The sequence below is a fragment of the Papio anubis genome, chromosome X, assembly GCF_008728515.1.
Source record: "Papio anubis isolate 15944 chromosome X, Panubis1.0, whole genome shotgun sequence".
NCBI classification, from domain to species: domain Eukaryota; kingdom Metazoa; phylum Chordata; class Mammalia; order Primates; family Cercopithecidae; genus Papio; species Papio anubis.
The window spans coordinates 33,648,699-33,662,162 of NC_044996.1; the positions used below are offsets into that span (position 1 = coordinate 33,648,699).

The 13,464-nt window shown below is 41.7% G+C and overlaps 1 protein-coding gene across 4 annotated transcripts in view; it reads left to right on the forward strand.

Moving 5' to 3' along the window:
- Positions 1-286: 286 nt before the first annotated feature.
- Positions 287-13,464, forward strand: part of CUL4B (cullin 4B) — a 51,532-nt gene continuing 38,354 nt past the window's right edge. For all 4 annotated transcript variants that reach the window (XM_009198206.3, XM_009198204.3, XM_009198205.3 and 1 more), the window contains exons 1-2: positions 287-701; positions 1,780-1,859. In XM_009198206.3, the coding sequence (XP_009196470.1) occupies positions 1,793-1,859 (67 nt within the window). In that variant the 5' untranslated portion in view covers positions 287-701; positions 1,780-1,792. The remainder of the gene's footprint in view (positions 702-1,779; positions 1,860-13,464) is intronic.

Consider the following 13,464-nt stretch of genomic DNA (forward strand, 5'->3'; position numbering starts at 1 on the left):
AAAAAACGAGCAATCTAGCAATAGAGAAAATTGTAGATAGCTAATCTCGTCAAGCCAAACGCCATGGGGAAAAAGAAATGCAGACTCACCCTCACCCACGCCAGCAATGGCGGAACAGGAGCCTAGACTTCGGCTCTTAGAAGGCTCCAGTTCCCGTCTCCCATCCCCCACCTTTTCCCGCTCAGCAGAGACCACATGGAGAGCCTGATGCCCCTCCCTCTCCCCTTGGAGGAGATGTCAGCATTACCCTGATGCCCCTCCCCCTCCCCATGAGGGTGATGTCAGCACTACCCAATTGTGAAGACACAATCCCTCCCCAGCAGTTTAGTTTAGAAACTGCCAGTCTTGGTATAGAACAACCTTGGCTTATCTGTTGAAGTCCCATAGGTAGTATTATTAGAGAATAACCCAGACTTTGGGAACTGTATAACTCTGAGATCATTTGAAATTTTCGTTTTGTTTTTCTTTTGGCTCCAACCAGGCCCCTGTTGTTAGTCTAGTGGGGTTTCCCCCTGCAAAGATTGGTCAGATCTGCTGTCTATCATCCTGGAAGGTGTTAAATACACAGGAAGTCCAGTCTCAGTGGGCAGGACCTAGCCTGAAAGGGCGGGCATTGCTAATGTGTTTTCAAAAGGTCTTCCCAATCCTCTGCTTTAGACAGATTGGACCTTAGAACACAACGGATCCTCAAGTGACTGACGGTGAGCTAACATGCCCTTTTGAGATTTTGGAATGTGGGGAGGATCTTGTTTAGGAACTTATTGAAGGTGGACCTGGTTATGTACCTGGTTATGGGTCACAAGACCTAAGCAAAGCCATATTTTTAGGCAATTTTAAGTTATTCTCAATGTTGTGCTAGGTTTCGTTATTCCCAAATATTTATAAGAGGTATGTTAAAAGTTACAGCCTTTACTCACCTGTGATGTGGATAACTTAGGGAAAAGTTCGTTAGAGTCATAGTTATTTGTGAAGATCCTACCCAGCAAAGTGGTGATCACAAGATGGCCTTCAACAACCATAGCACTGCAACTTAATGAAGAGGCAGCAACAGAAGAAAATCTGTGACCTGATTCAGATCGTGAGATAGTATTTTGAAGAACCTCCAGAAATAGCTGGAGGACACTTTGAGGGGAATCTGTTTTGTTGACATTCAAGCCAGTAGGAGTTCAAGCCGTTGTAATTTAAAAGGGCATGTCAGGCTTCCAATTTAAGAGAGTCTTTTTTTTTTTTTTTTTTTTTTTGAGACAGAGTTTCGAGCTGTCGCCCAGGCTGGAGTGCAGTGGCCGGATCTCAGCTCACTGCAAGCTCCGCCTCCCGGGTTCACGCCATTCTCCGGCCTCAGCCTCCCGAGTAGCTGCGACTACAGGCGCTGCCACCTCACCCGGCTATTTTTTGTATTTCTTAGTAGAGACGGGGTTTCACCGTGTTAGCCAGGATGGTCTCGGTCTCCTGACCTCGTGATCCGCCCATCTCGGCCTCCCAAAGTGCTGGGATTACAGGCTTGAGCCACCGCGCCCGGCCAAGAGAGTCTTAACAAATGTGTTTTCCTACCCAAATCAGCTTTAAATGACAGAAGAAAAAAGCAAGTAAAAGAATAGCACTAAAATTGCAAAGGTTAGCAAGGAAGGATGTGATTAGCAGACCAAAATTTTGATGATTTCCTTGATATCGAACAAATAGGATAAAATTGGCTGGGAAACCAGAGTCAATGAATTCATAACACTGTACAGATATGGGAGAGGACTGCTGTAAAAGGGAATTATCTCTTTTCTATCATAGACCCAAAGGACAGATGATGTCACAGTCATCTGGATCAGGAGATGGGAGTGATGATGAGGCTACTACCTCTAAAAATGGTGGTAAGTAAATGAACTAGTAAAACTCAAGAGTTAATCTAAATAATTGTTAACAGCATGTCTAGGAAGCTTGAGTAAATTATTATGAAATTATTCCTCAGGGCCGGGTGCGGTGGCTCACACCTGTAATCTCAACACTTTGGGAGGCCGGCAGGCGAGGGCGGAGGGTGGTGACGGGGGAGGAGGGGTTGCGGGTTCGAGAGCAGCCTGGCCAACATGGTGAAACCCCGTCTCTACTAAAAATACAAAAATTAACTGGGCGTGGTGGCACGCGCCTGTAATCCAAGCTACTAGAGAACAGTGAGCGGAGATTGTGCCATTGCACTCCAGCCTCGTCAACAAAGCGGGACTCCGTCTCAAAAAAAAAAAAAAAAAAAAGGAAAAAGAAGGAAATTCTTCAGAAGACCAGAAGATCAAGAGTAATGAAACAATTAACAAAAAAAATTAATAGCATGGTAGAAACAAGTTTTCCCAGAGAAAATTGGGATCAGGGGATAGTGGTCAAGAGGGCACTCCTGCTTTTACTTTGTTTTTGTTGCTTTACAGTGAGAATGAATTCATGTAATATTTTGGCAAAAACTTTAAGGTCTGATAAAATTTAGTGTTACCAAGGATATGGGGCAGTTAACGGTCATTCAGAAGGTGGGGATCATATGTTGGCACAACATTTCTGAAGGGTAAATATAACAGTGTATCGAAATTTTAAATATACCTTCCCCTTGACCCAATTCTACTTTTTCAAATATATCCTCAGAAATACTTTTATACATGCACAGATTTATGTTACAAGGATGTTCATTGGAGCATGTTTGTAGTCACAAAAATTGGAAATAACCAAATGTCCAAAAATAGGGGAATAATTTAATAGAATATGGTATATTTTTACTGTAAAATAGTATACAGCCCTTAAAAAGAATGAGGTAGATCTCTATATACTGTCATGGACAGATCTCTAATATATATTAAGTGAAAAAAGCAAATTGTAGAGCTATATGTACAGTAATTATGCCATTTAAAAAATATGAAAGCTTCCTATTTGTATATATACAAGTATATATGTACATAAATGCTGAGGAAGGTGATGCACCAAATTTAACAGGTAAAAGAGACACTTTTAATTTTATTTTATTTATTTTTCTTTTTTGTATGCTTGTCTGACAACCAACACTTACACTTTTTATCCTATATTCTTCTATATTGTTTAAATTTTTTCTTACAAAAAGAATGTTTATATATTATTTGCATAACTAAACAGAACTGAAAGGTGACCATTAATAGAATGTAAATAGTATGTAGAACTTCCAAAACACTAATAGTTGAAAAAAGAAACAAAGGAAATTGTCTGTTCAGCAACATGAGGTAAGAGAAAAAAGCAACAACAATAACGTGTGATAATTAGATTTTTTTAAGTTATAGGAATATGTATCCATATATAGTATAGTATGTTGTCCTTAAAAATAGTGAAGTAGATCTGTGTATAGTGACAAGGAAAGATGTTCATGATATAATATTAAGCAAAAAATAAAGTCACAGAAAAATTTTTACTGTGTGATTTTTTTTTTAAAAAAAGCAAAAACTCTGCATGTTGGTTAAATGTATAAAAAAAGATCTTTAATCAGCAAATTTAACTGAGATTACCTTTGGGGGCTGGATTTAGTTGGGGAACAGGGACTGAGTGGAGATTTCACCTTACTTTGTAGTCAAAGGTTGTTGAGACCTGGACATTTCTTTTTCGTTTTCTTTTCTTTTCTTTTCCTTTTTTTTTTTTTTTTTTTTTTTTTTTGAGACAGAGTTTCGCTCTTGTTGCTCAGGCTGGAGTGCTATATGGCATGATTTTGGCTCCCTGCAACCTCTGCCTCCCGGGTTCAAGCAGTTGTCCTGCCTCAGCCTCCCAAGTAACTAGAATTACAGGCATGAGCCACTACACCCGGCTAATTTTGTATTTTTTTTAGTAAAGACAGGGTTTCACCATGTTGGTCAGGCTGGTCTTGAACTCCTGACTTCAAGTGATCCACTCGCCTCGGCCTCCTAAAGTGCTGGGATTACAGGCATGAGCCACCGTGCCTGGCCAAGACCTGAACATTTCTAACTGTACCTCTGGTTATATTACTCCCTTCCATATTTGATGCCCTTCAATGGTTACCCATGACTTACTAGATAGAATCTAAACTCTGGAGGATGACATACAATATTCGCCATGATCTGAACCCAGCCCACCTCTCTGTCTTCATCTCTCACCATTCCTCCACAGGCCTACTGAACATCAGTCACACAGCATGGTAATATGGTTGTTTCAAGGTATCTGCAGGGAACTGGCTCCAGGAACGCTGCAGATACCAAAATCTGTGCACATTCGACTCCCACAGTCAGCTCTGCAGAACCCACAGATACAAAAAGTTGGCCCTCCATTTATAGGTTTCCAATCCTGCAAATCCTGTATTTTCCATCCGTGTTTGATTGCTGATGTGGAACCAGCTCATGCAGAGGGTTGACTGTATTTATTTAAAAAATAAGTGTATAAATGGACCATCACAGTTTAAACCCCAATTGTTCAAGGGTCAACTGTACTTAAACAGTTGCCTAAATGGGCTATGATCTTTCTCATGCCTCCATGTCTTTGTACACACTGTTCCCCTTTTCAAGTAATCCATAGATCTCTAGATCTCACCATCCTGATACTACAAATTAAGTTTGGATTTTTTTTTTTTTTTTTTTTTTTTTTTTGAGACAGAGTCTCACTCTGTCACCCAGGCTGGAGTGCAGTGGCACAATCTTGGCTCACTGCAAGCTCCACCTCCTGGGTTCACGCCATTCTCCTGCCTCAGCCTCCCAAGTAGCTGGGACTACAGGTGCCCACCACCACGCCCAGCTAATTTCTTTTTGTATTTTTAGTAGAGACGGGGTTTCACGGTGTTAGCCAGGATGGTCTTGATCTCCTGACCTCGTGATCTGCCCACCTCGGTCTCCCAAAGTGCTGGGATTACAGGCGTGAGCCACTGTGCCCGGCCTTAAGTTTGGATTTGTATGATTAATATACAGATTACAATGTTAAGCCCCCATGTTGTGGACCACAGAGAGTCCATTCTTCCACCAGGTTGGAGGGTGCATCCTCTGCCCTTGAGTAATTTCCAAAAATCCACAAGGTATGCTTAAATGTTACAAAAATCAATCCTAGTTGTCATTTGTTATCTCTGCCAGCTATTCTTTCTGCATACTGCCATGGTCTGCCTTCAACAAGTCACCACTTCCTGTCTTGAAACTTTTTTTTAAAAACCTTTTTATTTAATTTAATTTTTAAAAATTTCTGCAAACACTATGGTGACTTGTGTAATTTTAATACCTACAAAAGATGTATGATGTGTAATTTATGGAGCATAATTATTAAACATCCAGGAATCCATCATCTGTGCATAAGAACTAGAACATTACTGATGCTTTTGAATCTACCTAAATTCCCCTTCCCTAAATTTTCCTCCCACACTTCCCCTAGAGCAATCTCCTATCCTGGATCTTATATTAATTACTCCCCCTCGCTTTTTTGTTATCTCCCTGTGTTGCTCAGGCTAGTCTCGAACTCCTGGGCTCAAGTGATCCTCCTGCCTCAGCCTCCCAAGTAGCTGGGACGACAGGTGCATGCCATATCACCCAGCTATTTTCCTTCTATACTTTAATACCTTTACCATATTATATATCTGTAAGTTTTTCTTATTTTTGAGCTTTATTTAAAAAGTTATCAAATTGTAGGTATTCTTTGGTGATTTGTATTTTTCACATAACATTGTTTGAGACTTATGCACATGGCTGTAATTTATTCATTGTTCAATGCTGTATAATATTTCATTATGTGACTATACCACAATTTATTTAGCCATTTTCTTATCAAAGAATATTCTCTTGCCATCCTTTGAAGTCTGCATGCAGACTAGGAATAGAAAATCCTTAGCATGTCCTAAATCACTTTCGCCTTTGTGCCATGTCTCTATTTTTAACAATTAGTATATTCAAATGCAAGGATTGGCAATTTTTTTTTCCTGTTAAAGAACTAGTAGGAACTATTTTAGGCTCTGTGGACCATATGGTCGTTTCAAAACTCTAAACTCTGTTGTTTTACCATAAGAGCAGCCACAGAAAACACGTAGACAAATAAATATTGCAATGTTCCAATAAAACTTTATTTACAAAAACAGGTAAAGGACAGGATTTGGTTCATGGGCTGTAGTTTCCAAACCCTGCTGTAGTTCATCTGAATTTCTGTAGTGTTGCCCAGTATTGTGGTTCTTATTATCAAGTCTGCCCTTGTCTTATTTTGCACGTGTCAAACCCTATTCTCGCCCTTTGTGATTCTCACCTCCTATATCTAAGAGTGAGCCTGACCTGTAAATCCAGTTCCTGAACCAGTGTGGCTCAAGGCAAGAAGTGTTATCTGTAGCCACAGCTCCAACAGCAAGCAGGGTATATGAGTAAGATTTGGTGCTAAGAGGCCTAAGATTGCTGTACCAGACTTGAGATTGGGATGCTGCCTTCATTTCCTTCATTAGCTCTTCAGAGTTTCTGGTTAGGACTGAAGTTACACTCTAATAACTAGTCTCCTTGCAATGTCCTGAATGTGCCTTATTCTCGCTTCCTTTAGGATTTAAATGTGCTTCCTATCTTCTTTCTTTATGCCCCCTGCTCCCTTTCACTCCCTTTGTCTGGCTAATTCCCACTCACTCTCGGGGATTTAAATTGGATTTCTTTCTCTGGAAGCTATTCTTAACTCCCTTCCCTTCCTCCACTGCACCCCACCTCACCCTCCTAGGCTGGGCCAGGTGTCCTGCCTCTGCGTTCTCATAGCAGCCTTTGTCACTCTGTCTTGTAATTGTGTGCCTTACCCACCAAATATATGACTTGGTAATAGAAATTTCCCTAAGGTGAGTGATAATTTAAAAGTTGGGCTTTTAGGGATAGCTCTAAACCTACATTGCCAATTGAGAATGGAGGGCAAGGGTTGTCTTTGTATACTAAGGGAGTAGATCGTAATATGTCTGCGGGCAGGGTTCCTTCACTGTTTTCCTGGATTTGGCCAGGAGAAGCAGCCACTTTCTACCTCTTGTGAAGATCAGCCACTGGCTGAGGGTCCAGCCAGAGAATAAACTGATTCTCAAGAACAAAATTGCCACCATCTCCTTAAATGTGCATTGCCTGCTGTTTTGTCCTATCTGCTTGATGGTGGCCTGAACTGCATGCAAGCTTGGTCTCCTTTTGGGCATTTTGATTTGGCTCATCTCAATAAAGGAGTTATTTTCTTATTCTTCATTTTTTTTTTCTCTTTGTGAGTGGGGCTCTGAACGTCTTTTTCTCACTTGTCGACTACTTGAGGCTATTTTTATGGTGAGTCTCCTTACAAAACTGTAAACTATGGGAAGTACTGTATTTGGAGTCAGTGAAGAACTGAACTTAGGCCTGTGTGCTTTGTGACTTTAACAAGTAATTTTAACCTCCTTTGCTGAGCCTATTTCTTATCTGTACAGTGGGGATGGTACTTGATCTATCTCATAGTGTGTTTATGAGGATAAAATAAGATTGTATGTGAAAGTGCTTTGGAAAACTGTGAAATCAACTGCAAATTGAATTTTGTGTTATTCTGTATTCTCTCACGACGTCTAGCACCATGCCTTGCCGAGAGTAGTTGCTCAATACATTTTTGTTGAATGACCAAAGGAATTGGAGACAGAAATAATGCTGTTGGTGGGAATAAAGGACATTTAGTAATAGAAGCAGGAAAAATACATGATTTGGTAATAGAAACTTCCCTAAGGTGAGTGATAATTTAAAAGTTGGGCATTTAGGGATAGCTCTAAACCTACATACCCAATCTCTGCTCTCTGCTTTGCTTATAAAAATATTTAAATTTTATTTTAGTATGATTTTGGCGGCTTAGATAAGCTGTCAAACTTGATTAGGTTTTAAATATGCAGTCATCAAAAAGCAGGATTGGCCCTAGGCAATACTGTGAGGTCAGCAAAATGTACTCTCAGAAATCTTTCCTTCCTGGTTGGCAACTTCACCTCTCACCACTCCCTATTGCAGTGGCTTCTCCTAGTTCTGTTTACCTACAGGCTCCTAGGACTTTCCTATTAGCCTTTTTCCTCCAAGAGGCATTCACCTTAAAGGGTTAGGAACTAAGTCTCCTTGGCTAATTTGCACTTTAAAAGACTCCTAGAGAAGGAGGCAATGTGTTATCCAAATGAGTGAATAAATAATCATGACATTTCAGGCATTAAAGGGAATATAAGGGCTTATCAGCCCCATTCAAATCACAAGGCATACTTACTTCACCTACAACTACGGTTTCTCAACCTTGGAGGTATGTAGAACTACCTGGAGAGCTGCTTTCCGTCCCCCCCCCCTTCAGAGTCTTACTTTGTCACCCAGGCTGGAGTGCATTGGCACCATCATAGCTCACTGCAGCTGGAACTCCTGGGCTCAAGCAATCCTCCCACCTCAGCATCCCAAAGTGCTGGGACTACAGGCATGTGCCACCACAGCCAGCTAATTTTTTGTTTTTATTTTTTGATAGAGATAGGGTCTCGTTTTGTTGACCAGGCTGGTCTTGAACTCTTGGCTTCAAGCAATCCTCCTGCCTCGGCCTCCCAAAGTGCTGGGATTACAGGCACAGGCATGAGCCACCGCACCTGGCCAAGAGCTTCTTAAAAATACTGATAATTGAGGTCCTCCTCGCAGAGATTCTGATTGAATTGGACTGACTAGGTTTGGACCTGGGTAAAGATTAAAAAACAAAAACAACTCCCAGGTCATTCTATTGTATGGTGAGTTGGGAACCCCAGATTTAAATCTAAATTGGCACTGGGTGCAGTGGCTCACGCCTGTAATCCTACCACTTTGGGAGGCCGAGGTGCGTGGATCACCTGAGGTCAGGAGTTCAAGACCAGCCTGGCCAACATGGCGAAACCCCATTTCTACTAAAAATACCAAAAAATTTAGCTGGGCGTGGTGGCGCACACCTGTAACCCCAGCTACTTGGGAGGCTGAGGCAGGAGAATCACTTGAACCTGGGAGATGGAGATTGCAGTGAGCCGACATTGCACCACTGCACTCCAGCCTGGGTGACAGAGCCAGACTCTGTCTCAAAAAAAAAAAAAAAAAAAAAAAATCTAAACTGGCCTTGTCTGTGAGAAAAAGAAAAGCTGAATGACATTAGATCAAACATTGAGCAGGGTGGGGTTGGAGGGACTTTGAGAGACATTGATAAAGTAAACAGAATGTTAAAAATTGGCCCATGCCATGGCACATCAGCTCGCCAAATATATATATAGGCCCAGCAACTCCATAATAAGCAAGTGCTTGGCAGCACCCAAGGAAGAAGTCACCTGTGGCTGGTCTGGCTCCCCACTCCCAGACCCTCAGGGAAAACAGCCTATCTCTAACTTTTAGTCCTTAAATCTGCTTTCCAGATGGTTCACAGGTATGACAGATAAAATCTCTGAGCTAAGAAAAGAAGTGCTTGAATGGTTGATGTACCAAGTCAGTAACTTCAGGCGATGTAAGATAAACAATTTTGTTAAAAATATGAAATCTGGCTGGGCGCGGTAGCTCACACCTGTAATCCCAGCACTTTGGGAAGCTGAGGTGGGCGGATCACTTGAGGTCAGGAGTTCGAGACCAGCCTGGCCAACATGGAGAAACCCTGTCTGTACTAAAAATACAAAATTAGCTGGGCGTGGTGCTGCATGCCTGCAATCCCAGCTACCTGGGAGGCTGAGGCAGGAGAATCGCTTGAACCCAGGAGGCGGAGGTTGCAGTGAGCTGACATAGCACCATTGCACTCTAGCCTGGGCAACAAGAGCGAAACTCAGTCTCAAAAAAATATATATATATACATACACACACACACACACACACACACACGAAATCTGTGTTATCTATTTACATTTTACTTAGCACATAGGTTCAGCACATGTTATTACTTTCCTTGCTTTTATATAGCAATCCCAAGATGGGAAATGGATGAATTCACATTGTGTAGTTGGATTATTTTTGCTTGAGCTTTGGCCTCCTCAGCAGCCCATTGGTGTTGACAGCATAACAAAGCCCTTATTATGATACAATCTTTACCATCTCAGCATTGCTTAGTTTGCCTTCTCTGTATTTTCCTGCTTCAAAGATGGTCCTTCAGAAAAGTAGATGAAGAAAATGGACTGCCTTTTACCTAGCAGTATTTTTTTTTACACTTTTTTTTTTTTTTTTTTTTGGTAACAAGGTCTTACTGTGTCACCCAGGCTGGAGTGCAGTGGTGCAATCTCGGCTCACTGCAACCTCTGCCTCCTGGGTTCAAACGATTCTCCTGCTTCAGCCTCCCAAGTAGCGAGGATCACAGGTGTGTACCACCATGCCTGGCTAATTTTTGTATTTTTAGTAGAGACGGGGTTTCGCCATGTTGGCCGGGCTGGTCTCAAACTCCTGGCCTCAAGTGATCCACCCACCCTGGCCTCCCAAAGTGCTGGGATTACAGGCGTGAGCCACTGTGCCCAGCCGTTTTTTCTGTTTTGTTTTGTTTTGGTTTTATGCATTCTCAGAAAGATCTTCAAATTCTCCTGAGCAAGCAGTCTCTCCCATTCCTAAGAAGAATCCCACCCATTGGATAAGAAGGCTTCTAGGAGGGTCTGTCTAGTGGCAAGCCACTGGTATGAGATATCTGGAGAGGACCTAAAGCACCTCAGATGGCTATAACTGTATGGCATTTTACATTACACATCTTGATTCCCCAAGCACACTGGGGAATCCCTGTGATCAAAAAGGGGAAATGGGTTACACTCTGCCTTTTTAGGGAGATGTCCACAGAAATAAAGGAATTGACATTATAAAAGCAAGTCCCCTGTCTTTGTATTTCTTCCTTTACGCATATACTTACCTTTATAAACAGCTTGGTTAAAAGGCGGCCAATAATAACTACACCTCATGTGGCAGCATTGTAAAGTTTAATTAATGTTTCTAAGGTATGAGTTGAACTCACAAGATGAAAGATCCTAAATATGGAATATGTGTTAAGTGCCCAGTCTGGTTTAGTCTGATAATGGCTATAATTGTATGGTGTCCCACATTACACATCTTGATTAGTGTGGCTCCCATGAGTTCAACCTTGAAAATGTATTTTAATGTTGAGAATGTGTTTAACGTTGGTTGGCAAACATTTGGGTGTATAGAATATATGCTTCTGTTCTTCAGCTAGCCTCAGTTAGTTGGTTCTTGATGTAAAAGATATTTTACAAACCAACTCGGGAGGTTTTTTTTTTTGTTTTTTTTTTGAGACAGAGTCTTGCTCTGTTGCCCAGGCAGGAGTGCAGTGGCGCAATCTCAGCTAACTGCAACCTCTACCTCTTGAGTTCAAGTGATTCTCCTGCCTTATCCTCTTGAGTAGCTGGGATTACAGGCACCCTCCAACGTGCCCGGATAATTTTTGTGTTTTTAGTAGAGATGGGGCTTCGCCATGTTGACCAGGCTGGTCTTGAACTTCTGACCTCAGATGATCCACCCGCCTCAGCCTCCCAAAGTTTTGGGATTACAAGCCTGAGCCATCTAGCCTTGTTTTGTTTGTTAGTTTGTTTGTTTTGTAACAAGGTCTCATTCTGTCGCCCAGGCTGGAGTGCAGTGGTATAATCTTGGCTCTCTGCAACCTCTGCCTCAGGTTCAAGGGATTCTTTTGCCTCAGCCATTTGAGTAGCTGGGATTACAGGCGAACACCACCATGCCCGGCTCATTTTTGTATTTCTAGTGGAAACGGGATTTCACTATATTGGCCAGGCTGGTCTGGAACTCCTGGTCTCATGTGATTCACCCACGTTGGCCTCCCAAAGTGCTGGGATTACAGGCACGAGCCACCACATGTGGCCGGATCTGTGCTTTTTAAAACCAAGATATAACTCAGAAGACTGAAGGGCTTAGATAACCATGTGAGATAGGGAACTATTATTACTAGAATGTAGTTATATATTAACAGGACTCAGCTCTCATTTAGGTTAGTAGAAAAGTTTATCTTTGTATGGCAAAAGCAGCTTTCTCTTATCTTTATGTCCATTCCCTTTCAGTTGCACTAATATTTGTAATTTTTTAAATGGCTAGTACTTCATATACCCTCCTAAAGAATTTAACTACATGAATTAGAACAAACAACTGTGTTCATTAAATCCTGAAAATGAGCCAGTTAATCCTCCCTTATAAACACACAGCATTATTTTATTCACATGCGATGAAATAGTTAATTCAATAAGTATTTACCCTGCGTTTACAGTAGTTCAGAGTTTTGTGAAATGTGAGACACGATAAAGGAAAACTCAATGTTTTAAGGCATCTTTCCTGGCCTTAAGAGTTTACTGTTTCTATTTGGGCAGCAAGAACTATATGGTAGGCCCAGCACTTTGGGAGGCTGAGGCGGCAGATCACTTGAGGCCAGGAGTTTGAGACCAGCCTGGCCAACATGGCAAAACCCTGACTCTACTAAAAATACAAAACAATTAGCAGGCATACTGATATGCGCCTGTAGTCCCAGGTACTCAAGGAGGCTGACGCACAAGAATCGCTTGAACCCGGGAGGCAGAGGTTGCAGTGAGCCAAGATTACACCACTGCACTCCAGCCTGGGCGACACAGCAAGATTCTGTCTCCAAAACAAAACAAAACAAAACCAAAAAACCTATGTGGTATATTCAAAACAGATAGGAGTGCTTCCATCTGTCCCTTTTCAGGCCCCTGTCTCCCTTCTCAGGGGCCTTGGGTTCTAAGTTCCATTAGAGCCTTGCTTTCAGCAGGCTGTCATCAAATAGCAATGATATCGTTTAATAATGCCAAAGGTTGATTTGCATTTTAATCAGGGACTTTTCAAGACACAAAAACAAGTAGGCCTGTTTAAACAAAGTTAGAAAGTTATTTATTTGCAGGGTTCTGATTCACCTATCACAAACTATACCATACAAGCTGCTTTTACTCCACTCACAATCCTGTCACTCCTGGTTTGTAAAAGCTCTGCTTGCTGGATTGTCTCCCTGCTATCTATGATTGCCTACAGAGTAGACTCCAAATTCTTGGCTTGGTGTGCCAGGCACTTTTGAGCCTCATCTTCCTTACTCCCAGCTAGACATCCTACTTCCCAGCCTCACTGCACTTTCCATGTTTCCATAAACAGGCCAGGCCCTTTCACTCCTTGCTTTGCCCTTGTTTCCATTCCCCAAAATGCCTTTCATCCTGTTCCCTCTTGTCTTTTTGGCAACTCCCACTTTGAGGCACAGCATAAACACAATCTCTGTAAAACTCTTCCTATTCCAGATTTCCCCCAAATTTCTTGTTTTGCCTCTTCTGACAGCACTTTGTTTATCTGTCATAGTATTGTTATGGAAATTAGTTTTGAAACTATCTTCCCCTACAGGCTTCTCAAGGGCAGAGACCTTGCATAGTGTCTTACCATACATGCTCACTGAATGCTTTTGCAGTTAGAATGATCAACAGGTTGGCAAATTTAGTTCTATTTGACATTGTGTTACCTCCCTCTGAGAATGCCCCAAGGTTAAGTAAAAACTCCCAACAGGGAATTTACAAGGTTGATTGTTGCTAATTTA